This window comes from Sander lucioperca, chromosome 4 (genome assembly GCF_008315115.2).
Source record: "Sander lucioperca isolate FBNREF2018 chromosome 4, SLUC_FBN_1.2, whole genome shotgun sequence".
In the NCBI taxonomy this organism is placed as follows: Eukaryota; Metazoa; Chordata; class Actinopteri; order Perciformes; family Percidae; genus Sander; species Sander lucioperca.
Window position 1 is genome coordinate 8,489,203 of NC_050176.1, and position 26,796 is coordinate 8,515,998.

The 26,796-nt window shown below is 40.7% G+C and overlaps 2 protein-coding genes across 7 annotated transcripts in view; one reads left to right on the forward strand and one right to left on the reverse strand.

Annotated features, from left to right (window-relative positions):
• The first annotated feature begins 1,206 nt into the window (after positions 1 to 1,206).
• On the forward strand, positions 1,207 to 20,319 carry LOC116043034 (centrosomal protein of 95 kDa). 3 transcript variants are annotated; one of them, XM_031289531.2, is made up of 21 exons: positions 1,207 to 1,458; positions 2,673 to 2,801; positions 4,038 to 4,145; positions 4,414 to 4,524; positions 5,516 to 5,630; positions 7,094 to 7,212; positions 7,968 to 8,158; positions 9,722 to 9,788; positions 10,075 to 10,142; positions 10,828 to 11,024; positions 11,163 to 11,289; positions 11,660 to 11,777; positions 11,874 to 12,085; positions 12,688 to 12,783; positions 12,964 to 13,114; positions 17,836 to 18,005; positions 18,118 to 18,192; positions 18,411 to 18,563; positions 18,890 to 19,036; positions 19,138 to 19,209; positions 19,320 to 20,319. In XM_031289531.2, the coding sequence occupies exons 1-21, from the start codon at positions 1,434 to 1,436 to the stop codon at positions 19,494 to 19,496; spliced, it is 2,628 nt and encodes an 875-aa protein (XP_031145391.1). In that variant the 5' UTR covers positions 1,207 to 1,433; the 3' UTR covers positions 19,497 to 20,319. The 3 variants fall into 3 exon arrangements, with proteins under 3 accessions (XP_031145391.1, XP_031145392.1, XP_031145393.1); XM_031289532.2 differs by having other exon boundaries at positions 11,166 to 11,289; XM_031289533.2 differs by having other exon boundaries at positions 10,828 to 11,012.
• Positions 13,739 to 26,796, reverse strand: part of LOC116043045 — a 29,605-nt gene continuing 16,547 nt past the window's right edge. The window contains exons 1-4 of one of the 4 annotated variants that reach the window (XM_031289556.2): positions 16,297 to 16,776; positions 14,577 to 14,631; positions 14,285 to 14,330; positions 13,739 to 14,014 (exon numbers count right to left, since the gene is read on the reverse strand). In XM_031289556.2, coding sequence (XP_031145416.2) covers positions 13,759 to 14,014; positions 14,285 to 14,330; positions 14,577 to 14,631; positions 16,297 to 16,650 — 711 coding nt within the window. In that variant the 5' untranslated portion in view covers positions 16,651 to 16,776 and the 3' untranslated portion in view covers positions 13,739 to 13,758. Of the gene's footprint in view, positions 14,015 to 14,284; positions 14,331 to 14,576; positions 14,632 to 16,296; positions 16,777 to 20,368; positions 21,320 to 21,566; positions 21,613 to 21,859; positions 21,918 to 21,989; positions 21,994 to 26,796 lie in introns of those variants that run through there. The other 3 variants (XM_031289553.2, XM_036000382.1, XM_036000381.1) reach the window with 3 other exon arrangements.

Consider the following 26,796-nt stretch of genomic DNA (forward strand, 5'->3'; position numbering starts at 1 on the left):
TTCTTCTAAGATTGTTGATGTGGTTTATCTAAAAACACCATCTGTATGTGTGTGACTGTGTGCCATAACACAACTGCTAGCACAAAGATGTATATCTCATAATTGTGAAAGTTTCCGTAAAGGTTTTATAATTCCGTAAGTCTTTAATTAGATATCCTGCATGTGAAGACAGTCATGACCTTTTAATATTCACTTCTGCTGCTGGTGGAAAATATATGTTTATTCTTGAGAAACTGGTCTCACAGTTCAATTTTCACATACTGTACTGTATCTAAATGTGTCTTGAGGGCTTTCTATTTCATGAGTGAGTGAGTGAGTGAGTGAGTGAGTGAGTGAGTGAGTGAGTGAGTAGGATATCAAGGAGTGTAATACCTATGCTTTACTTGTTACTATTTTATTACAGTGCTAATGGGAAGACTGTTATTTATGTTATTTATGTCAGTTAATACTACACCTACATAATGCAGTCCTAAATACATTTCTGACAGAGAACCTAGGGCAGGGTATTATTCTAGCACATTGCTGGTTGGCTTCTATGGCAGTGGATAAAATATAAAAGGCCTCTTACTTTTTGAAGGTGACTGTATGATTAAATGGGAATTCTAACTTTCAATCCTTACTATTGTGGTTGATTGCTCATAAAAATAATAAGTCGAAGGAAAACTAATTTAGAAGACAATGTGGAGGCGAAGTACAAATTCATACTGGGCCAATGTAAAATAAAAATAATATAAAATACATTTACCCTACAGGTAAAAATGTCTGCACACCTGTTTCTCCTTATTTAACTAAAAAGAGAGTCAAATGTTTAATTTCAAAACATTATCATCTGCAGACAAAAATAAATGTGAAATACAGATAAACATAATACACAATAGACCAAATGATCGATGTAAGGTACTACATTCTACATACTTCAAGTTCTTTATTAATCATTGTTGTGCATGTGATTAATAACCTATTAAAAACCTTGCAACCTGAAGGTGTTGTTAATCATGGAGGTGTTGGACTATAATACTTTATAATACCCTTTAATTTGTGAAAGTGTGGAGATGCAGTCTATGAGATGAAGTTGTTAATGTTTCCAGCCTTAGTATTATTATCAGTTGAGTTGATTAAAAAGAAGAGGTATTCGATGCTCAAATGCTGCACATAGCTATTATTATTGCCTGCGTTATACACAGTAACCAGCAGAGGGGGGTAGGCACTAATCAAAATGGAACTTCCGGAAACAAAGAACGAGCGTAACGTCCAATCAAACAAGACTTCAATTTTAAATGAGAGAGGATAGTTCCTTCTCCCTGAAACCCACAACAAACACCAAAACTGACCTAACTGTTCAGGCCAGGATTGGGGCTCTGGGTTATTCGAGACTCTATTTCAGCTAGTCAGAGGATTTTAAGCTCCAACAGCCTCTCGTCGACAGCTGTTTCATGGGAACCCAGGAGGGAGAGAGAGGTAAGTTAAGGCAACCGAGACTCTGTGCTCCGTTCCGGAGAAAGCTAACGACACGTAACGCTAACTTACAGCTAACGTTAGCTACCAGGTTATTGTAGCTTTCCTGTCGTCACCGAGCCTGTCATTACATGTTCATGCATATACTCCAGGGATACAGTTTAATTTCAGGATTAAAGTTAGCTAACAGTTTAACATTCTTTGATAATGTTTCCATTAACGTTAGCAAACAGACCGAAGTAGCAACGTCAGCTAACTAACGTTACTTTTGGGTAACTCAACCGGTAAAGTTGATGTAAAACACGTCAGAGATGGTTTAAAGGTGGCAGGTAACCTAAAACAATAGTCGTTGCTTGCTGTTATGTCATCCCAAATCCATGGCCGCCGGTATCGTTTGTTAAAAACGTAATGTAACGTTAACATTATGCCATCCAAATCGGTAGCTAGTCTTTAACCGTACGTTAGCTAGTTAAGATAGTGTAACGTTAGTGAGTTAGCTAGGTTATGGTGTGAGACAGGGAGACGGCTCCCCGCTCTCAAACTTAAGTTTGCCGCGGATGGGTACTCATGATTGAATTAACATTATAATCACCCCTAGAGGAGGTAACGTTACTCAACCTGATTTGTGAATAAATGACAATGGCAATTTTATTTATAAAGCACCTTTTAATTGCACGTAAACGCAACGTGCTTTACAATGAAATACACAATATAAAATATAAGCATAAACATGAGAACCAAGCATAAACAACAAACATACACACGCTGTAATTAACCGAAAGCCTGAGAGAATAGTTAAGTTTTGAGTTTGTTGTGATGGACTTCAGGTCATTAGGCAGCTTGTTCCAGAGAGCAGGACCACGGTAACTGAAGGTACCCTCACCGGACCGGGATCTAATTCAGGGTACAGCTAGAAGATCTTTGCCTGATGAAACTGAGAGGCCTTAACGGGTTATGATCAGTGAGCAAGTCGGAGATGTACCGAGAAGCTAAACCATTAAGTGCTTTATAGACTATTAGCAGGATTTTGAAGGGGATTCTGTATGTAACTAGTGAATGTCAACATAATGAGCTTTCTAGAAGTAAAATCGTTCTTCATACATGGTTCACTGATGTCTCCTTTACCACGTGTTCTGTTAACTCTTTCATTACTCTATTTTTGCTTAATGACTTTACTATTGGAAATGAACACGACTTTTACCTTTTTCCCCCTACAGATTGGGTAGATGTGGCAAATGATCTTCTCAGTAAGTGTCCCATAAACCTAAGGCTGAGTAAACTGACGGACTGTGATGCAAATGTTTTCATTGCTCTGTATGAAAACATCTTGGGGGAGAAAGTTCCAGGTGAGAGCAAGCTACAGATCAACCAAATGTCAACACAATTGGGTAATCTTGCAACGTAAAATAATTTTTTTTCACTCTGTTATTATATAGGTATTCACTCACACACACACACACACACACACACACAGAGGCACAACAGAATTGCATAAATAGGACTTATACAGATGCATTATGTATGGAGAGATGTCAAAGCGAGGGGATTGCGTCACAGGATGAAGCCCTGACGAGTTGGGGGTTTGGTTCCTTGCTCCCGGGCACCTCGGCAGTGCCTAGGACACAACCTGGCACCTCTCCATCTACCAGTCCACACTCCGTACTTGGACCGTGCAGGGACTTTAACCGGCCAAGTCACAGACTATTATTTTTTAAGTAATAATGCCAAATATTCTCAGTTTCCAGCTTCTCAGTTGTGATGATTTGCTGTTTTTATTTGTCTAATGCAATAATAAACTGATTATCTAAAGATTTCAAAGTGTTAGACGGACAAAACAAGCAATTTCATTTTTCGTTGCCTGACAATTGATTCATATAGCAAATTATCAGCGGAGTAATTATTGATGAAAATAACCATTATCTGTAGCCCTTACATGATAATTTAAAAAGGACTGCAACTAATGATTATTTTCATTGTCGATTAATCTGTTGATTATTTTCTTCTTTTGTTCGTTCAGTTTAAAAAAAAAAAAAAATTCAGAAAATGTTGATCAGTGTTTTCCTAAGCCCAAGATAACATCCTAAAATGTCTTGTTTTGTTCACAACTCAAAGATGTTCGGTTTACTATTATAGAGGAGTGAAGAAACTAGAAAATATTCACATTTAAGAAGGTGGAATCCGATTAATCGATTATCAAAGTAGTTGGCGATTAATTTAATAGTTGACAACTAATCGATTAATCTTTGTAGCTCTAAATTTAAATTCTGTATTCTAAGGCCAAAAACACAGAAGGTTAACAAGCTGTGAGGTTTAAGTTTAGAGCATGATCTCCTGAGTGTGCTTAGCATGTCAGGAATGCTTCCTAAGACCATTAAAAATGCCATCATGAGACTGTTAATGTTGCTGAGCTCTTTCCTCATTGTTAAGTACAGGAAAGACCTCAAATGAAAGCCAAAGTGTTCAAGGAAGTGTGTGAATGTTGTTGCTGCTGTAAGTTTGACATTGTTGTGTGCGTTTCACCGTTTCTGTGGTCTCATATAAAAGCTTAGTTTTTTCACGTTGGTGTGTATGTATTTGTTTAGATTACATTGCAGCGCCATGCAGTCAAGAGGATGACGCCCATAACGTTCAGTCTGTGATTGATTCACTCTCCCTGGATTACCTTCAGATCAGTCTCTCACACATTACAGGTATAATAAACATGTTCACTCTTCACAACAATATTGATTAAGTCATGTGCATGTAAAAGAGAAGACCAACTATTATCAACTGTTACATGCATAATTTTAACTTGGATCGACTTAAGATTCACCACCAAGTCATTTTATTTTGGGCTGCCTGGCCCAACTTCCTGAAGGGGTATGCAGAAACACAAGGACAATAACAATCCCGTTTTTTCTTTAGCAATAACACAGATGAGTATTGAGTATAATGCTGAGACTGGCTGTGTGTTCACAGGAGAAAATGTTGTCAGAGGGGACAAAGAGTCTATCAAGAACCTCCTGGAAATCTTCGATGGCCTCCTAGAATATCTCAAAGAGGAGATAAGCGAGGAGTCACAGAATGGTGGTAGGCAGAATAATTCAGTCAAGCTGACAGATAATGTGCATATCTATCATTAACAACACTTTTACGCACACAATGGCTTCATTTTATGTCACAAATTGGTACCTTTATACTTTTTAATTACATTTAAGGCTTCATAATGTATCAAAACTTTCCAAAGTGATTTTTGAGGATGAAGATTCTGCTTCAGTAATTAAAAAAGCCACTGATATGCTATTGTTAATTACAAAATATTACCAACACTGATAGTTTATTTTACAGATATTGGGGGAAAAAACACACCAGAACTAGTATAAATCATCTAAACATATTTCATCTTTGCCATTAACATGCAGTTCTTATCATTTAATGACTTTGCAGAGCAGTGGCCAGAGGGCCATATTCGTGGCAGCCTTTAGCATCTGGTATTCTCAGTTTGACAGCTACTTCTCCTTTTTACTGACTGAGACACAAGTCTCTGTTTAGGTGAGTTTGTCCTTCAGCTTCAACAGGACATAATGTGTCCTATACCCAGTTTAAGCTGGTGCAGGATTTTATAGGGAACAGTAAGCTCTCTTCGTTTGGCAGAGCTGAGTATGCCTTTGTGCGAGTATGCCGTCCCTCAGACCGCTGCCAAGCAGCAATTAGTAGTTAATGACTGTGTCTGCACTGCACAATTGATGTGAGTTTCCAAAAGCTGTTGTGACAGTGGGTACAGTGCAGTGTCTATCTTCAGTGTCTAACAATGACAAGTTGTGCTTCTGCTTTAAGTACTTATTTTGAGTTTACTTTAGTGCTCAAAGGCCTCAGTTGTTGGTCTGGCTTTTTTGGGATGAGTCTTTTAGGTCTGTCTTTATCTTTTTCGACAGTGAATTTCCACTGCAGTGTATTGCCATTCTGTCAGTCAACTACTTGAATTAAAGGTCCTATGTGTTTGTTCCTCTTTAAGATTCCATGGAGGTCATTACATGTTGTAATTACAAGTATTGCTTTCTTTTTGTCATGTCTTTTTCAGAGGAACTGAATGACAGTCTCAATGAGGATGGTGAAACCAAGGAGCCAACAAGCTGCAATGCCACAGAGCACAAGGAGACTAAACTGGAGGGAGCGTCTTTGTCTTCCAGTAGAGAGTAAGAACTGCTCATATTCCCCAAACAATAAGAAACACATATTGTACACACAATGAATGATACATTATGAAGGTTTGTTTCATGTTTTAATCATGGTGTTATCTTTACTCAGTGGGCTATAGCATAGCATGTTTGGTTTGACCTCTCCCATAAACCAAAATATTGCTGACAGTCAGGTTTGTTCCACATGAGTGCGATCACGTCATTCAGCTTCAGAACGGATCCGGACTTTACATCCCGTTGACACAACAGCCAGTTAGGCTAACCTTCTAGCAGTAGTGTAAATATTAAGAGATTAGTGTGTCGCTGTCAGACATAAAGGGCCCTATTTTAACGATCTAAACGCACGGTGTGAAGTGCCTGGCGCAGGTGCGTTACGTGTGTACGAATCCACTTTTTCTATTTTAACAGCGGAAAAAAGGGTTCGTGCGCCAGGCGCATGGTTCAAAAGGGTTGTACTTAGTGTCTTAATTAATCGTTTTGGGCGTAACATGCAGTAAAACCAACCGGAGTGTCATCTCCCATTCCCTTTAAAAACCAGGCGCGTTTGTACCTTGGTGCATTGCTATTATGATGGCAGATTTGCTAAGCAGGAAGCAGAGATTTTCAGGAGAAGAAACTGATCTGCTTGTGCGTGAAGTGAAAGAGCGTGAGCAGATCATATATGGCACAAGCACTAAGCCACCAAAACTCCACAAAGTGAAGCAGGCGTAAAATAACAATGAAATTCTGCGTTACTAGCTTTAGACCAGGTTTTTGTTGGTCACTGGCGTGATCACTTTCCGCTGCCTCAAGATAGCAATATGCCAAGAATGCACCTGAACATACCTCACTGTAAGACCAGCACGCCCATGGGCGCACAGATGGGCGCAGGTGCATTTGCTATTTAAACGATGGGGGCGCTGGACGGGAAATTGACAACTGCGTCGGTCTTAAACTAGCAAAGACACTTGCGTCGGGCTTTGCGCTGCGCTAGGATTAAGATAGGGCCCATGGACTCAAACAGGGGCATCCCTGCAGCTCAATGTGGTGAGGTTTTTTTGTGGGTGCATGTTGTGTATTTATTCATACCATACATTATTATGTTCCTGTTTTGGAGTCTGTGTCTGAATAGCATTGAGTTATCAGTGAGTTAATAATTTATGTACAAGCAAAGGCTTTGTGGCTTATAACAGCACCCCTGCCATGACCCAATCTTAATGACAAAGCTTAGATCTGAAAAAGTCACATTTTAACATGCAATAATGTATGCAATACTTTTTTTTATGCCTTTGGTTCTATGTACTCATTGACTATGTACTCATTCATTTTTTTTTTTTTTTTTTTTTTATATCTGTCAATTCCACAGTTTGAATCAGTTGTGGTTTGATGAATTTAGAGCAATATCAAAGTAAACATCTTTCATTTAAATATAAAGTACTTGTGTGAAGATTTGGTAAATAATATCATGTCTCATCGTTCAGGTCCACTGTTCATTCCAGTAAACATTCCCTCCATACCTGGAATGCTGAGGAGGTGGGATCAGCTAGTGAGCTCATTGGGCTGGGAGTCTCGGCACGCACATTTACAGCCAAACAAGACGGTAAGACACACAAACAAAGCCCATCTTTACTTACTGTGTTTGGGCAAAATGCCTTTTTGTCTTTATGCATACAAATCAATGTATTTTTTCCCTCTGATTTTTCAGATGTTTTGTGATTAATATTAATTTAACATAGTAAAAGATTTCTCAAAATGTTCTTGCATTTCAGCTTGAAACAGTTTTACGCATTTGAGAGAACATAAGTTGTTTAACGCCTTGATTAATGTTGTTGATTTAGTTGTCAAAGTGTACAGTAGTTACCTGACCTGTCGTGTGGTCGTTGCTGCAAACCATAAAGATATTCTGAGACAATTTAGTCTCAATAATCAGTGTTTGGCAGGCTGGGCATAACCTTGTTTACACATCCAAAAGAATTACAGTCATATGTCTGCTCTGTCACATCATGTTGCCTGCAGGTATCATTTATATTTGTATTCCTTTATTATTAAATTACATTTTTTAAAGGTTAGTTTTTGGCATTTTCACCAATCTTAGACAAGGCATTTTAACATGTAAAACAAACTATTTTGATGTATTTGGTGCCAAGTACTCATTGACTTCAATTCCACAGTGTGAACCAATTGGTTTAATGAATTCAGAACCAAACCGGCAACGTTGCAGTTATGTGGAATGTTCTGTAACCATTCGGCTACCAAGGCACTCCATCATTAAGGATTTTAACTTGTAACTGAGATAACTTTCAATAAATCTCATGATCAATCTGCAAGGACTGGCTTTCTCTCCCAAAACCTCAGATGCAGTCACCACCTCTGATCCTTTGGACGCGCAGAACGCTCCACTGACTGAACCGCTGCCCTCAGCCATCGCTTTGCAGCCACCCAGTCAGAGCAACACCCTCCACAGACCCGACACAGACCCACACTCAACAGTTGCCGGCTTCAGCCAAGGGCATGCAGGGGAGGAAGCCGCTCCTGTAACTACAGAGGTAGCCATATAATTCAATATGATGAGGATCAATTGTTTTACAGTCAATTGACCTCTTATTTGCATGCAACGTAGGACATGCAAACTTTATCTTTCCCAAAGTTCTAGAGTCGATGAGATATTACTGCAATGCAAGACTGTCTTTCTGTCACACACAAACACTTTCACATACTCAGACTTCCTATTTTAGTGAGTCCAGGACAATATGGGAAGGATAAGTGTATGCTGACTCATTCAAAATGGCTACATGTATTTTACTATTTAGACTTCCTTACTGACTGAATACTGTACTAACAATCAGTTGCCAAACCTCTGAAGGACAATCTCAAGTGAAAGTCTTTTGAATGCCTGCTGTCCATTAGCTTGGAAGAGACACATTTTCTATAAATGGGTTTATTTTATGGCTCAACTCCTGTACTGGCCTACAACCATGCCCAACCACACCCTCACTGTGTGTGACTCAGCCTCAGCCTAAGCTTTTTTTTTAGATTGTTTTATGTACCTAAACCAAACCCTGATTTGAACCAAGTATGCCAACAGTTTAGCAACAGTCTTTGTTAGTAATTTAGGCAGGTGAACTTTAGTCAACTTAATGCCAGTTGACACAGCACGCTAAACTACAAATAGTTTGCTGAACATTTGTTGTTTTATTGAAATGAGTCTTGCTGATGCTTCTGTGTAAATCCAAACTGGATTATCAGAGTGAAGTGATATTCACTGTCCTGTTAGTTGACATCCTAACTATGTATTAGTGCAATTATAGTCTAGCTAGCCACAGCTTTTGAGGAACAGTGTGATGATTTAAGAAATGGCAGAGCTTCTGCACTGAATCTGGCTTTTTGAGTACTGGTGGTGCTGAGGAGTTTAGTCTTGGCTAAGTTCTGTTTTTTAACAGTTTAATGATCGTTAAAAGCCTATTGGTAGAATCAAAGAAACGTCTATAACCCAGGGGAAAGCAGTACCTTATTCAAGATATGTTAACATTTAAAAAAGAAAAGAAAAATCTCCTTTTTTTATTAAAGAAATTCCTACCTGTGTTAGGTCAAAGAAAATGTGTCATAGGGAAAACTGTCCTTTTCTAACAGAGACAGATATGCACATATTTATCGCTTTTTAAGAAATTTAACTGAAACCAGGAAGTGCCATCTGACTGACTGCCACCTCAGCACACTAAATAGCAGGTCCTGACATGTACAAGAGCCTGGTGTTGTGGGGCTGCTTACACACACACACACACACACACACACACACACACACACACACAGCTTAACCTATGGCCCTACTATAACGGAGTACACAACTACAGCCACACAGCTCAAATCTACAGAAGATTTGCGTCTTCTTCCTTTGGAGTGACTGACTTTGTCCATCACCATCAACAGTGTCAATATGTTCTAAATGTCTTGTCTGGTGATTAACGGTTTCTCTCAGTGACGATTTTAGAAAATGGACATGTATGAGCTGCAGGTTATGTTCAGTACTAAACTGTGTCCCTCTGTAGTTAAATGTCATTTCTTTCTTGCTCTTTTCCCCCTCTAACTTTCTTACCATCCTTCTCACACAGATTTCTAAACCGGAAGCTGAGACAGTTGTTACCAATGGACTACAGTCTCCTCTTTTCCAGTCTCCTGGTGAGTAAAACAAATGTACCTTCATTCTTCAGATCAAAATGTCAAGTGGTTTAACGGTTTGATTTCTTGAAATCTGTATCACAGATCATGGGATAAAAAGAGCCTGCTAGCACTTGATTGGATTGATGGTTTTGACTGAATGTTGGGAGTTGACAGTGTATCTCCAGGGCAGCCACCAAATCGTGCTTTGTATCTGCTTTTACTCTTGTGACGGCCAACAAGTGAAAATCCCCCATCAGAGTAAAGAGTAACTAGTTCTCAATGTCGTGTTTTCCTCAATTTCTAGCCGCGAGTGAGAAGTCTTTGTCCAGTCAGCAAAGAGCCAGGACAGAAGTGGAGGGGGAGACACTAGAGGTAAGAGAGCAACAGGCCTTCACTTGTACCAATTTTACAGCAACATCGAACCTTTGCAAACACGTTTGGATCCTTATTGTTTTAGTTTTGGGTCGTCTCCAGCAATCCTTGTAAACAACCCAGCTGAAGGTCAGGTTTGGACCGATGTGTGTAACACTGGTTGCTCTGTTAAAAAGGGTGAAAATAAGATGATAATTTGACATATAGTGACATACAGTATACGCTGGTCTAATCTGTCCAGTCCATTCTGATGGAATTTCTAAATAAAAATAAAATTCAGAAAAAAAACCCATTTGATATGATCTTCCAAAATATAATCACATTTTCTTTTTTCATTGGCTCATTTAGTTTTTCTAAATCAACTTATTAAATAGATTTTCTGTGCATTAGTCATAATTTAATGTAAAATGAAATATGTTTGATTAAATTGATTATCATATTGTTCTTTCGACCCTGCTAATATATCCGTCAGATCCTAGTTTATTCATGTGTTTTACTATTCAAGCCTATCCTGTGCCAAAGCCATGTAGGTATCCATGTTATTACGGGTGAATGGATTCATTTTAATACATAAATGCCACGCTTTTGTTGCTTCGCCTCTTTCTTGTTTTTATTTTATTTATTTTTTTGTTTTGTTTAACTTTATGTGAACCAAATTTAACGTTGTTCTCTTTTTGTCTGTCAGCCGACTAATGGGGGTCCCAGGAGGGTTTTGTTCCGCACCAAGCCAGATGTGCTCTTCCTCACCCTGCAAGATGAGATGGCGGTCACAACCCCTTCTCCACCAGACACTGAGGAGGAAGAGCAAGATGAGGAAGATCTGAGTTACAAACTAAGACAACTGAACAGAAGGACATATCACAGACATAGGACAGGCCTTAGGTAAGACAGTAGAAAAGCTGCAGAATAAGGAATAGAATGCCCTTGATGAAATGATCATGTTATGCAGGGACAATGTGGTATTACTTATTTTCTGACTGTCTGTGTGTCTTTATGGTGTCTTTGTGATCGTCTGAACAGTAGCAGGTTGGAGGAGGAAGGGTTGGGCGAGCCTCTGTCGTATCGCAGAGAGAGGAACAAGCAAACGGAAGAGGAGCTGCATCACATATCTGAGAACCTCTGCCATCGGCTTGAGGAACTCGATCAGGTGTGTGTATGTGTTTTGTATAAGGTCCCAACATACTCATGAATGTTTTGTATCCAAGAAAAAGTGATTTTAAACCTTTTTGCACGTGTGTGTCTGTTTTGTTGGGGGTGGGTTAGAGTATGCTTACCTACTCTGTTTTCTAAATGTAAGTCCATGTAGTTAAGGCCAACTCAGTTAAGTTTTTTTTTAAACTTTATTTCACCTGGATAAATAAATAAACCCAGGGAGTCCTGGCTACATACTCTTTAATAATTAATAAAAAAATATTTTACAACCATTAGAAGCTTTAATGTGTACACATATGACATTTTTGTATTTGTCTATTATACCGTTTATGCTTACAACAATGAGTGATGTTGAATTTCCGTAGATGCTCAAACGAGTTCTAGGTGAAAGTGGAGAGTCCAGTGAAGTCAGAGAAGAGGACAAGCAGTCCCACCACAGTGACAGCATCATGGAGTGTCGCAGGACTCCCAGACAACACACGGGTAAATACAAATTATGGCTAAGTAAACCCACAGTTAATACATTCATTATCTTTAAAGAGCCGCTGATACTATAAAATAAATTGTAACATTTATTAGTTTCAGGAACACCTGACGCTGAATCCACCCACCGGACGCACTCCTTATCCCCCTCCCCTCCAAGGGCCCGTCGCTCCGTTCAGGGACAGTTAGAAGATGCCATGGCCAAGGCAATGAGTCTGGAAGATGGGAGACAATCCAACCTGGCAGCTTCTGATCATTCATGGCGAGGAGAGCTACACCACAGACCGTCTCACAGAAAACATAGCAAGGTATTACCATAGTTATTGTTTTCTTTAGTGCTTTCCCTTTAAATGTACCGTATAAAATATACTGACACTGTCCAAACTGGCTGTAATTTGCAGACTGCTCAATAGATGTAAATGTTAAATTGAAGCCGAACTTAAAGGATCGTTAGCAGTAATTTAGGGACAATCAAGACTTAGTTGAGTGGTTATGTGTCGGTCTGAAACTGCCTGTAAATGCAGTTCAAAAACATGCAAAACCTTCACTGTCAAAAACATCTTTGATTTAAAGCTGAAGTAATTGATTTCTGTATGTCAGATTTTCTATCCTAAGCGTTGCTTAGATTGAGCCAATTTCATGTTTGCTAGCTAATTAACTTTAACTTAATTTGTTTCTCAGTTTTATTTCACCTAGATTTAACATGGGTTGTAGATTTTAAACAAGGAAAAATAGATCAAGACATTGTGTATTTGCTTGCTTTTCAGTTCTTTCTCTTCTTTCATCACTCAAATTACAATCTGTTAAAAATATATGTTCAGATTAAATTAATTTGTTGCTCTGGTTCTGTTCATCATCACGTCAGTATGTTATGTACCTATAAAATAATAAACGAGTCTCTCTCTTTCAGTATTTGGAGAAAAAGGCATATGAGGAGGAGTTGAAAAGATATGAAGACAAAGAGCGAGCGGATCTAGACAAGGCCCGCCTTAAAGCTCAGAAAGCCGTAAGTTAGTAGTACCAATACGATAAGGACCCCTCTCAACCTTTTTTCTACATCACATCCCTGTTTGTTATTAAAGCAGAACTTTGTCTTAACAAATAAGCCTTAATCTTGGAGTAAGATGGGGGGGAAATGGAAAATATTGTGAATTACTAAGTGCCTTTGACTGCTGTGTGTGTGTAGGAGCGACAGTACAGAGAGGCCATACTAAGGGATGTTTCCGAAGTCCCCAGACTGTCCCCAGCTAGAACAAAGGCCCCGCATAGGTCACAACGTAACACACAAACCACACCAGGACGGAGAAGGCAGGTGGCCCCCAGGAAAGCTCCATCAAGTAGGTTAAGAGTTGTATATTTACTGACCAAAGTATGAAAAGCATATAAAGTCAACAAGATAACGTGAAGGCTGAAATTTAGAATTAAAAAGGCATAAAGATCAAATCAAGTCTTAAACTGAAGAGAAAAATGAGCTGTAGTTTACCTGTCCTAACTGAATGCTAGTTTCAGATTAGCTGCAGCTGAGCCTCAAATGATGAAACGAGGCGTTTCAATTTGATTATGGATGTTATGGACAGAAAATCCTAAACGATAATGCATTTTCTAATTATCCTGACTCACATGAGTATTTAAGCTTGAACTTTCCACAACACAATGGCACCTTACCATATTTCAGTGTAGTATTTCTCACCACATTACTAGCAAACAAAACTATGCTTATCATCTCTTTTACTGCTTTACTCTAATTGTGTTCCTTGTTAGCAAGTTCAATGTTATTACTTTGGACTGAAGCTTCAACTCAACAGAAAACTTTACAGAATTGTTTGTCATCAGTAAGCATTTCAAACCGCATAATGATCCACCTTAAGGCACATCTTAAACTGGGCTCATGCCCAATCTCAAAAGACAGAGTTTACATTGGGCTCTTCAGATGTCTATTGGGTCTTGTGACTCTGAGACTAATTCAGAAATGCTTGTATTATTAAGCTGTGATGACAGCCTTGGCATTTACAGACACCTTGTTCGTTGGCTTTAGTTTCTTGTTACGAAAGTCCAAATTTCTAGCTTCAGGCTGGTTGGCCCACTTGCGTTGATAATTGCAGTAGTAACAGCTCTGGTAGACTATGAAGTAAGGACTGCGAGTGCGTTTTGTACAGCGGCAGTTTCTGTCGCACATTGGGCAGTTCTTCATCAGCTGCAGAATAGCCTCCTCATCCACAATGTGCTGCAGAGTTGGTCTGTTTTGGGGCAGGAAAGAGAGCTGAGAAATGATAATGACTCAATTGTTGTATAGAGCACGGCTAGAGCTGGAAACATACACAAGTTGCCACTATGGATACATTGTTGCAGGTGCAACAGCGGTGTTGAACCTGCATCACTGCAACTAAATGGGGTATAAGTAAGCTCTGACGTATTATACTGTATCACAGACTGTGTGCCTTTATGTTAAGCTACATGGGTTACTTAACACATTAGGGAAACATGATCAAAGGTATTTGTTTACTCACTTCTCCATGGTTGCAGTGCATGTCTCTGGGACATTTGCTTGAATGCCTGTGAATTAAAAAAAAAAAAAAAAAAAGTCAAAACAATCTTTTAAGTTGAAAGTAGTTAGTCCTTTTCAAACTATTTTAAAACCAACAAAAAAAATCTGAATTTATAATAGAGTGGACTCTATTGGACAACTTTTAGGACATCAGCAGCCAACAGCAGCTGGACAAACTGTCTTCACCAGGCTGAGGAACATAAGAAACTTATTGGACAAAAATAGTTTGAGTAGTACACAGCAAGAGGACTCACCTGTACTTCTGACCTGGCCAGGTGACCGGTCCATTACTGCCCAGGTGCCATGCAGCTGTAAAATACAACACACCTGGTTCTAGTCAACATTGTAGTCTTTAACTACTACAAACAGAAAGTAGTAAGGCAGGGCACTAAAATATCCCCCCACTAACCGTGCTGTCTACTGCATACCCACATTTTTATCTCAAAGGCAAAATTAGCCACCTTGTATGTGGATGTCCAATTAGTGTTGGAAGTTAGTGTAGTCGATTAGAGCAATACATTCATCAGTGTGTGCTATATTGACTGACAAAGCTGCATCGCAGCTGCAAATATGTTGTTCTTTCTGCATCCAGACCCGTAGTTGGAAGCAAGAATGAAGAAAAACAGGCTATTTCAGCTTGGATTTCTAGTCTGTGTAGTTCCAATTCCCGTTTGTTTTCTACCTCTGGAACGAGCCGCCCCCCCTTGACTGTGGGATGAAGCGGCTAACATTACACACACAGTGGCAGTACTGGCAGTTTGTTCTTCCGTCTACGATGGCAGTGTAAAAATAATGATTAGCAGTTGTAACTGTAAACCATCTCAGTACAAGCAGACATAATAGGGAATTGTAGCTCTGCATTCATTGTAACCAACGTTAGCTAAAAAGCGCTTGCCTCTATTTGGTCTCGCTTCTCCCGGGGCTCTCCTTGGCCACGGCCGATATCGACAGTGGGCACAGCAGAAGTCTTCAGCACTTTCTTAATGGTACATCCCAACATCTCTGACTTCATGTCCCTAATGTAGTCATCTACTGAAAAATGCCAAGAGCATACCCGAAGACTTCTCAGTACTTTTGTCGGTGTGTTCTCGTCATATTTGGGGTGTTTTATCATTCGGAGCCATTGTGTACACCGTTCAACATCTGTTGGTAATCGGTGGTGGCTCACGCCTACTCGCTTCCCCCTCTTCTTTTGGAGGCTGCATCCAGGCACCATACAACCTTGAGGCATGTTTGTTGTCGATACAACTTAAAACATTATTCTGATCTAAGACAATTAGCTATAGAGGGACGCCTTTCTAACTTCTTGTAGACAGCTGTTTGAAACGCACCCCTCCACGGCACGAGCTACCGGGTTTTGGAAGGATCTGGGCACGCGATGTGTTTTCCTATGATGGTGAAGGCACGACCCCCCCCTCCTTACTAATCTCAATCATCATGCCTAAACCTAACCAATCCAACCAACGAAAGCAACGAGTACTAGCCAATCAGAGACAGAGTTGGGAGGGTCATCCCTTCGCCATCCTTGGAAACGCAATTTTGTTTTGGGTGAATCTGAATATACAGTCTATGGGGTGAATAGGTTAGCGTCAGCGAAGCAAAACTCGGCCGTCATAGCACGCAATGAATAATGTATTGCTTCAACTGACTAGCTACATCTACCTGACAACACTGATTGGACATCCACATAAAAGGTGGCGACACACACAGGAGGTGCATCATCATTACTCGTTTATCTAACCTAGCAGCTAACATTAGATAGTACTTATGTTGTTGCTGTTAAAATATGCGGAAATGCAATCAACTAAATTGACAGTTTCAATTAAGGTATACCTATAGCTTCACTGCAAAAGGCTCGACATTAGCAACAGCAAGCAAATAAAGTTTAGTGTTGCACCTCCCCCGCCTCGTTTCTACAGACGAACGGCTATTTTACAATCCTGTCTAGTATGACCAAACAAATTCACACATTACCTCATCCAGATTATCCGCAACGGGTCTCTCGGCTCTCGGTACAGCACTTTTCTTGAGGTGATTTTTTCTGGGAGGGTTGGAGGCTCTTACGGGTATCGTGAAGTCGTCCTTGTCGAAATGGTTACTGCAGACGCGGTAGTCCTTCTCTCGCAGCGTTTTTACCGGTGTTTCGACATCAACGTGTAATACGACCAGCCACTGCTTCAACGTATCACTGTTCTGCAGAGGAAGTCTGTGAAAACTTTCCGGATTGTAGTGTTTCATCTTCTTATCGCAGCCGGGAAAAGCACAAACACGAACCATTTTCTTCTCTTCACTATGCACACGTACTTCCTCACACCCCTTCTGATTCATTCACGTGGATGTGTTAAGAGAAGCTGGCCAACATCACTGAACGGAACACGGTGACATCTAAATGGTGACCAGGACACTTCTTTATTTGAACAGCCTGTAAAAACGCAAGCACGCACCATCCTTGGAGTCTTTAAAAAAAGTGAATTCTTCTTTTTTTAAATAGCGGATGGCAACTTGCGTTAAGGTGCATTACCGCCCCCTACTATGTTGGAGTGTGGTCCAGAGTTATTTATCCCATATCCAAACAAAAAACTATATTACACTGGACTCTAATTTCTTTCAAATAATGGAATATTCTCTCTAACCCAATGCCAAATACATTGTTTAGACTAAGTTCTTCCACTCCAAGCTTCCTGATTTCCTTCTTTAATGTTTCTTGTTCTCAGAGTACTTTGTCAGTGAATGATTACATGCTCCACTGAGTTCTCTTAGGCAGTGCCCATGTAATCCTGAGGGATGTTTGCTTTTTAAGTGCAGTGTTTTGTTAAGTCTAGTATGTCCTACCCTCAGCCTTGTTAGGATGTTCTCCTCCTTGGTGCTCTTATTAGCTGTCCGTCTCGCTGTACAGCATAAACACGTCATCCTGTGTTTCCTGAATCCCAACTACGCTGAGGTTTCTCTTGGTTATTCCTTTTGCTTCAGATTTACTGAGTGAAATGTTCATGATCTCATGTTTCAGAGCCTGTTTTGCTAATGCATACACACTTTTATTGCCCTTATTTCCTCTGGGAGCTGGTATCCACATGTTATCAAAATTTAAATATATATTTTTTTTAAATCTGTACAGTTTCATCTATCTCATTAACAATAGCCTGCTTACTGAGAGCATAGACTGTATACAACTAGACTGTGAGATGTAAATGAGTGCAATGACATCGATGACCACAAATCTGTACAAAGAATAACCTTTTTCATTAGTAACTCTTCTATCCACTGTAATTGATCTTTTAACAGAGACGTTTAAGACTGGTATACTAAAAGCAAATCCTGCGCTCCTTCTATTAGAATCCTTGGATCCATCAGTATGTCTTTAGCTACTTTCTCACTGCTCCATGCAAAACACTCCCGTTTGACCCTCTCTCTCTTCCAACTTGATTTCAGTCTGATCTGGCAACAGCACTTTCTAATAATGATAGTACATCAGATTTATATAGCGTTTTAAAAGCCCCCCCTCTCCCTCTCCAGTGAAGGTGAAGGAGAATGAGCTCCTCCCTGTGCTCTTAGAGGAATTGCCCCACCTTCACATCTCCCCCCATGCCCTGGGTCAGATGTGGGAGCAGCAGATGCAGCAGGTGGACAGACTGCACGCCCTGTCATCCCCTCACAGCCAGCGCCGCAGCAAACTCTCCAGCCAGGTAGGACCGCGGCGACCAGCTCTGCTGATGTGTGTCTGACATAAAAATCTGGAATGTATGATTTTGTGGATGGATGGATTGATTAATATGTAAACGCCTGCTTGTCTGCCAGGTGGAGGAAGCCCAGAGGAAACATGACCTGCTGGTGGAGATCATCCGCAAAGAGCAGGACCACAACAGGCGCCTGGTGAGTATCAACACATAAACGCACATTCAAAAGGTCCCTTCACAAGTGACCTTACAATGGATGTTGAGAGTGTAATCACATTTTCTTAAACAAGTACACAACACTAGGCACACACTGGCATGCACCCACATGCAAACGGACTTTACCTGCCTGTTCTGGACACAGCATTCGGCACACCAAGCTGGCCAGTTACAAGCTTAAACATGTTTATCTCCCAGAGGGACTTCAAAGAGCGTATCCAGCAGCAGAAGTCGACCCAGAACAGACTGAGGGAACAGAGGCAGCAGATAGCACGCGCCAAGAAGTACCACAGCGACTACCATGTCCAGCACCGTGCCCGCCTGATGAGGGCGCGCACCAAGGAGGAGAGGGTGGGTGGTGAAGGCCATTCATAACTTTGCATTCCAGTTCGAGGACTAAGAAAGCAACTAATGATTACCTGAATTCAATATTTATCATTTCATCATTTTTTAAAAATTAATTTATTATGCAGTGGCCAAGTATTTGGTTTCTGCCCAACCACCGTGTAACACTGAACACGACTAACGTGGCAAGCCTGATTTGTGTGTGTGTGTGTGTGTGTGTGTGTGTGTGTGTGTGTGTGTGTGTGTGTGTGTGTGTGTGTGTGTGTGTGTGTGTGTGTGTGTGTGTGTGTGTGTGTGTGTGTGTGTGTGTGTGTGTGTGTGTGTGTATATAGATGTTTCGCCAGTTGTTTGAGGAGGGACTGGAGCTACAGAAGGTCCGGTTGAGAGAGCAGAAAGCCTACGCCAGGGAGCAGCGGCTGGAACATCAGAGACGACACCAGGACCAGATCAAGTCCATGGAGAACTACTACAAGGACCAAGTAGGACACACACACACACCAGCCTATATAAGAACCAGGAAGTCGCACACATTTTTGTATTGTTTTAAAAATGGAGCTATAATGTGCCTACTCTCTTTCAGTTTTCACTACTAGCTGAAAAACTTGCCCAAGAGCGGCAGGAGATCCAGGTTCGGAAAAAAGCTCAAGAAAAGGTAAAAAAAAAAAAAAACAACTCTTAAACTACTTATTACCGCGGTCACAATAACTCCTAAAATTATAACAATTTTAGTGAAGAACCTTCACTATTCCCATTGTTTTGCAGGCTCTGCTGAAGATGAAGAGAGAGCTGCGTTCCAGGATGGAGCGTGAGATTGGTGAACTGCAGAAGATCATAATCCAGAATGATGAGGACGACCATTTCCAGGATCTGGAGGTCCAGAGGCTGCGCAATCGGGTCCAGATGGCTTCCTTCCAGTACAACACTAGCTATCTGAACTGAGCAGGGAAGCGAGACACAGGGCTGTTTTAAGCTCCGCTCAATCAAGGCTGGATTTACATTAGAGGAACATGCAGCAAGACACTTTGTTTCTTCCTAAAACAACTAAGGGTACGACATTCTGACGGCTGAACAGTACGGTCTCCTCGGCATCTTCCCTCAGATTTGCACAGAAGAGGAAATTCACATTCTTAGAACTTATACAAGTCCTGGTGATTGATTATTAATGAAGTGAACGTACTCTGACAAAATGTAGCTTTTAGCTAATGTAGCTAACTTCCTCTCACCTCAGCTGCTATACCTGAACTTAACGACACCTTGGACTAAGTCCCCTTCTTCCATGGGTTTTAGTACTTGATAACTAAGAATGTTTTTAAAATGGCTCCCTCACTGTGCAGTATGTGTGCTGATATTGTAGCAAACTATTAAAAATGTTCTTCCTTTTGCCAAATTGGGACCGCAGATGCAACGTTACCAAGTATTAATGTCCCACACTGACAGATTTTAAACCATTTTTTCCCTTATATGTGCGATGTCTTCCTTTAATGATTTAACCATGCCAGTGGATTATTTATTTTGTAACTTTAATGTTTGATTTTTAACTTACCTGGTGATGTGCTGTCTGATCTCCAGGGGCGATGATAATCAGTCTTTCATGACTTCTCCTTTTCCTCAACTCAATTGTGATGGTTTTTAACTCTCAGCCAGAACTAAAGATAATGGTAGTTTTAAACCAATACAAAGGGTTGCAATGTGTCTACTGATTTTGTATGTAATGAGCACACAAATGCCCCGTCATCATCCAATAAAAGTGTAGGCTCACTCATCTCTTCTTGCTGGAATGGGTTACAGTTAAAAGGTTGAAGTTATTTGCATGATGTACAGGTTCCTGTTTTAGTATTTTATTAAGGTTTAGGCTGATACACTTGACCAAAGTATGAAAAGCATATAAAGTCAACAAGATAACGTGAAGGCTGAAATTTAGAATTAAAAAGGCATAAAGATCAAATCAAGTCTTAAACTGAAGAGAAAAATGAGCTGTAGTTTACCTGTCCTAACTGAATGCTAGTTTCAGATTAGCTGCAGCTGAGCCTCAAATGATGAAACGAGGCGTTTCAATTTGATTATGGATGTTATGGACAGAAAATCCTAAACGATAATGCATTTTCTAATTATCCTGACTCACATGAGTATTTAAGCTTGAACTTTCCACAACACAATGGCACCTTACCATATTTCAGTGTAGTATTTCTCACCACATTACTAGCAAACAAAACTATGCTTATCATCTCTTTTACTGCTTTACTCTAATTGTGTTCCTTGTTAGCAAGTTCAATGTTATTACTTTGGACTGAAGCTTCAACTCAACAGAAAACTTTACAGAATTGTTTGTCATCAGTAAGCATTTCAAACCGCATAATGATCCACCTTAAGGCACATCTTAAACTGGGCTCATGCCCAATCTCAAAAGACCGAGTTTACATTGGGCTCTTCAGATGTCTATTGGGTCTTGTGACTCTGAGACTAATTCAGAAATGCTTGTATTATTAAGCTGTGATGACAGCCTTGGCATTTACAGACACCTTGTTCGTTGGCTTTAGTTTCTTGTTACGAAAGTCCAAATTTCTAGCTTCAGGCTGGTTGGCCCACTTGCGTTGATAATTGCAGTAGTAACAGCTCTGGTAGACTATGAAGTAAGGACTGCGAGTGCGTTTTGTACAGCGGCAGTTTCTGTCGCACATTGGGCAGTTCTTCATCAGCTGCAGAATAGCCTCCTCATCCACAATGTGCTGCAGAGTTGGTCTGTTTTGGGGCAGAAAAGAGAGCTGAGAAATGATAATGACTCAATTGTTGTATAGAGCACGGCTAGAGCTGGAAACATACACAAGTTGCCACTATGGATACATTGTTGCAGGTGCAACAGCGGTGTTGAACCTGCATCACTGCAACTAAATGGGGTATAAGTAAGCTCTGACATATTATACTGTATCACAGACTGTGTGCCTTTATGTTAAGCTACATGGGTTACTTAACACATTAGGGAAACATGATCAAAGGTATTTGTTTACTCACTTCTCCATGGTTGCAGTGCATGTTTCTGGGACATTTGCTTGAATGCCTGTGAATTAAAAAAAAAAAAAAAAAAAAGTCCAAACAATCTTTTAAGTTGAAAGTAGTTAGTCCTTTTCAAACTATTTTAAAACCAACAAAAAAAATCTGAATTTATAATAGAGTGGACTCTATTGGACAACTTTTAGGACATCAGCAGCCAACAGCAGCTGGACAAACTGTCTTCACCAGGCTGAGGAACATAAGAAACTTATTGGACAAAAATAGTTTGAGTAGTACACAGCAAGAGGACTCACCTGTACTTCTGACCTGGCCAGGTGACCGGTCCATTACTGCCCAGGTGCCATGCAGCTGTAAAATACAACACACCTGGTTCTAGTCAACATTGTAGTCTTTAACTACTACAAACAGAAAGTAGTAAGGCAGGGCACTAAAATATCCCCCCACTAACCGTGCTGTCTACTGCATACCCACATTTTTATCTCAAAAGGCAAAATTAGCCACCTTGTATGTGGATGTCCAATTAGTGTTGGAAGTTAGTGTAGTCGATTAGAGCAATACATTCATCAGTGTGTGCTATATTGACTGACAAAGCTGCATCGCAGCTGCAAATATGTTGTTCTTTCTGCATCCAGACCCGTAGTTGGAAGCAAGAATGAAGAAAAACAGGCTATTTCAGCTTGGATTTCTAGTCTGTGTAGTTCCAATTCCCGTTTGTTTTCTACCTCTGGAACGAGCCGCCCCCCCTTGACTGTGGGATGAAGCGGCTAACATTACACACACAGTGGCAGTACTGGCAGTTTGTTCTTCCGTCTACGATGGCAGTGTAAAAATAATGATTAGCAGTTGTAACTGTAAACCATCTCAGTACAAGCAGACATAATAGGGAATTGTAGCTCTGCATTCATTGTAACCAACGTTAGCTAAAAAGCGCTTGCCTCTATTTGGTCTCGCTTCTCCCGGGGCTCTCCTTGGCCACGGCCGATATCGACAGTGGGCACAGCAGAAGTCTTCAGCACTTTCTTAATGGTACATCCCAACATCTCTGACTTCATGTCCCTAATGTAGTCATCTACTGCAAAATGCCAAGAGCATACCCGAAGACTTCTCAGTACTTTTGTCGGTGTGTTCTCGTCATATTTGGGGTGTTTTATCATTCGGAGCCATTGTGTACACCGTTCAACATCTGTTGGTAATCGGTGGTGGCTCACGCCTACTCGCTTCCCCCTCTTCTTTTGGAGGCTGCATCCAGGCACCATACAACCTTGAGGCATGTTTGTTGTCGATACAACTTAAAACATTTTTCGTTGATGATTGATAAAACATCACATATATGATTATTGTGACAGAGACTGGGACTCCAGGTTAATAAGATTCTGACTGAGTAGCTATTTATGAATTCAGTTGTGATTCTGTGACAATTCACAGATCCAGTTTCTCTTTTTTTAATCTTCCCCTTAACATTTAAAGGAATCTACATGTATGTGTGTGTGTGTGTGCTCAAATATGGCTTCTGGAAAGAAAATAAAGGATAAAATATGAATTACTAAACAGACATTAATTAAGAAGTTCCCCATACTTTAAGAGTTGCGCAGCACATCGGCCAGGAGTCATTCTTGATGCCTACTATCTCAAACATCTCTCTCAGATAAGGCCAAGGATGTCTTGCTGCTTGTCTGCCGATTTCTTCATTTTCAATCATGTCGCCATCCTACTATGTGCTAACGTTACCACCATCAAGCCGCAATGATTTACCGCGAATGAATGCAGAATGCCGCAGAATCTGTCGAGTCGTCTTGTAGTGGTGTGTCAAGTGCAACGTACAGTATATTCCCATCCAATTAGATTGAATGTGGTATTGATGACGCGAAAATAACGGTAACTCCAGTGAAATTATTTGAAACTTGTTAGTGAGGACTAAATTTGGACTGTATTTAAAGCTGATTCTGGTTTCCAACTTCGCCCCAGGTGTGTCTGTTAAAACACGGACGGAGACAACTTCTCTCTTTTGATGTTTTATTAAGATCAAGCAATGCAATCTAGGTAACAGGTGAAGAACACAAACAACAAAATCACTAGCTAACTTACTTTAAATTTGCAAGAACTATAGACCAATACAACAACAGGCTTAAATGAACTGACAACATAAGTTATACGACTTACAGTTCTTAAGGACGCACACACACGATCTCAACTGATTATCCTCCGGACAGCTAGTCTCTTTTTTCTCCATGTGTCGCGCGCGCCTGCTCGCGGTGAGGCGCGTCTGTGCTATTCTCCGACATGACGACCTCTTGTACAAAACTAAAGTAACGAGCCAATTTTGTAAAATGTAAGGAGTAGAAAGTACCGATATTCATGTTAAAATGTTAAGGAGTAAAAGTAAAAAGTCGCCACAAAAAAATATAGTAAAGTAAAGTAAAAATATCTGAAAAATCTACTTGAGTACAGTAACGAAGTATTTGTACTTCGTTACTTCCCATCTCTGGGTATATGTAAGGAGATAACATAGGCACAGGCTAATTATTGCTAACTAAAATGCTAGTTAACATTAGTAATTAAACAGAGTTGCGTGGTTATGACACAATCGTTAGCTTATTTTTATAAAAACGTCTGCTACGGAGCCATAACGTGAGATACAAGGTAATGGAGTCTTTTATACATTGTCGTGTTTCTTTAGAAATAAACAATGGACAAATAGAGTCTTTAAACGCTTCAGATGTAAAGGGGCTTCACTTTTGACGGAGTTCAAGTCGTTCTTCCAAGCCAAACTCAATGCGGCAATTTCCAAACTTGAGGCAAGATTAGATAGTGTCCAGACTACTATATTGGATCACCAACAGCGTCTTTTGTCACTGGAATCATTTGCCATCACCACGAGCCAGGGCATGAAGAATGTGGAGGCTAAGCTAGCTGCGGTGTCTGAGGTGAACACTAAGCTACATGCTAAACTCCTCAATCGTGAATGCAGACACCGACGATATAACGTAAGAATTGTTGGCCTCCCTGAGACCATCAAAGGGGCACAACAGACCTTGGCGAACAAATACTGGACTCAGCTCCAGAACAGGAAAGAGCTAACCAAACGCCAACCCCGAGGCCGGGCCCCGATGAAAACCTTGAATTGTCGTGTTGCGGTTCTACAGATTCCAGACTTGGGAGTTGGTTGTGCGCGAGGCTCGAAGGCTTCGTGGTAGGGGTGGCACGGTTCATGAAAGAACATCCGAACTGTTCGGTTCGTCAGTACACTGCTAATGTGCACTAACCACTTACTGCCGCAGTGCCCACTTTTAAAGTGCCCATATTATGAAAAAAATCACTTTTTCTGGGATTTGAGGTGTTCTTTTGTGTCTCTGGTGCTTCCACACACATATACAAACTTTGAAAAAATCCACCCATGCTGTTTAGAGTGAGATACAGTTTCTGAATGTGTCCTGCCTTCAGTCTCTGGGTGAGCTGTTCAAAATCGGCACGGCTTGTGACGTCACAAGCCGAAACGAGCAGGCTAACCGCAACCGTTAGCTCGTAGTGTTAGCGTTCTAACGCTAACGCTAGCATGCTACCTCGTCCTCAATAGCAAAGCACTGCTACAACACACACAAGTTCACCATAATCTACAAAATAACTACTTACATGTGCGCCCTCATTTAGAAGTCTCCCAGCTAATCCTGCCTTGTAACTGACCGAAGTTGTAGAAACAGCCTTTCTTTTGCTGTCTATGGAGCTAGCTAGCTGACATGATCTACATCTGAGCTACTGCGCATGTGCGAGTGCAATCAAAGATAGTACAGAAGAAGAAGAAAAGAGGTCTCACTCTGTAGCTAAAACAGTGACCAGCTGAAAAGAGGATCTGCAGCAGTGAGAGAGAGCGGTGCAGTACAACAAAAATATGGTGTTTTTTGAAAATTAAACCATGTAAACCTATTCTGGTACAACCTTAAAATACAATTATGAACCTGAAAATGAGCATAATATGGGTGCTTTAACACCTATGTTAAAACACTTACCGGAAATGACGAGCGGGATGAACGTGACAAACGCAACACATGGCAGCTGATTGGACAAACGTGTCGCGTGGGTCTGGCTGCTCCCGAATTTCAAAATAGGCTCTAATGGCGTCTCGTTCTGAATACGTATTTCGTTCTTAATCTCGTATTTTACGAAAATAGTTGACCAAAACGTGTTTCTGAAAACATTTTAAGCGAGAAATAGGCCATACAGTTGCTGAATCTGTGTTTTTTTGATTGACAAAGGTCAGTTTAAAAGATTTTCATCAGATTTTGAGAGGCGCCGAGCCGACCGCTCCTCAGGTGGAGTGTGGAGTGCTGCAGGTCACGTCATGTGTAGAAATGTCAAGTGGGAGAGATGAGGAAGGCTGCCCGGAGTTGGAGGATGCGCCAGCGTCGTATAAGCCTGGTGTGTGTTTCATGTTACCTATGATGACAGCGGAAATAAAACAATAGATAGAACTGCAACTGTGTGCAAGCATTGTGCAACATGCATTCAATATGGTAATTTTAGCTGTATCATATGCTGAAGTATATTTCTGGAGCGTTAAAGATTAAAAGAAAAAATAACAAGAACCGTACAGAACCGAAAACCGTGACCCTAAAACCGAGGCTGCCCAGGACCTCATTTCCGCTCAGCACCGACTGAGCTCAGGACCCACGGAGGACTGATTTCGCCTGGCAACATAACGGACGCTTCAATGCTGCCCGAATAGCTGTTTTTTTTTAGTAGTTTCTTGCCTTCATGAGGGCCTAATGTAGCTTGATAGCCTTCGGCAATGGTCCGCTGTTAGCTCCCAACATGCTAGTGCAGGCTAACCCCCTGGCTTTGTGATGTACTGTTCTGGTAAGACTGTTTCAAGACTCCTAAGCTACAAGCTGCTATTGTTACCTTAACTCTCCCTTTGGTAATGTTACCGCAAGTTTTTCTTTTGGCTGTTGGTGTTTTTACGTTCCGTACTTTGAAGACTCTACTAGCCTTGGCTGGCGTGACTAGTGTTGCCGCCCCTGGTCATGCCTTGCCAGGACTGGGATCTTATCTTTTGGCTTTTCCACAGTGTCTCTACTTTTGTTATCATGACTACCCGTATTGGCAGTACAGTTTTTTGTTTTGTTTGTTTGTTTTTTCGAGTGCTGTGCCTTGAGCATGCGATGCTGCCATCACGTTGGCCTGTTTGTGTTGTTGTTGCTCTGATGTTGGACTGATCTGTTGTTCTGGGGGTTGG

Bases quoted from the DNA above. Each gene is read 5' to 3' on its own strand.
- LOC116043034 (XM_031289531.2), top strand. From the start codon at position 1,434: ATGGGAACCCAGGAGGGAGAGAGAG. The intron at 5,631-7,093 runs GTAAGAACTGCT...CTCATCGTTCAG, and splicing joins TCTTTGTCTTCCAGTAGAGA to GTCCACTGTTCATTCCAGTA. The intron at 12,784-12,963 runs GTAAGTTAGTAG...GTGTGTGTGTAG, and splicing joins GCCTTAAAGCTCAGAAAGCC to GAGCGACAGTACAGAGAGGC.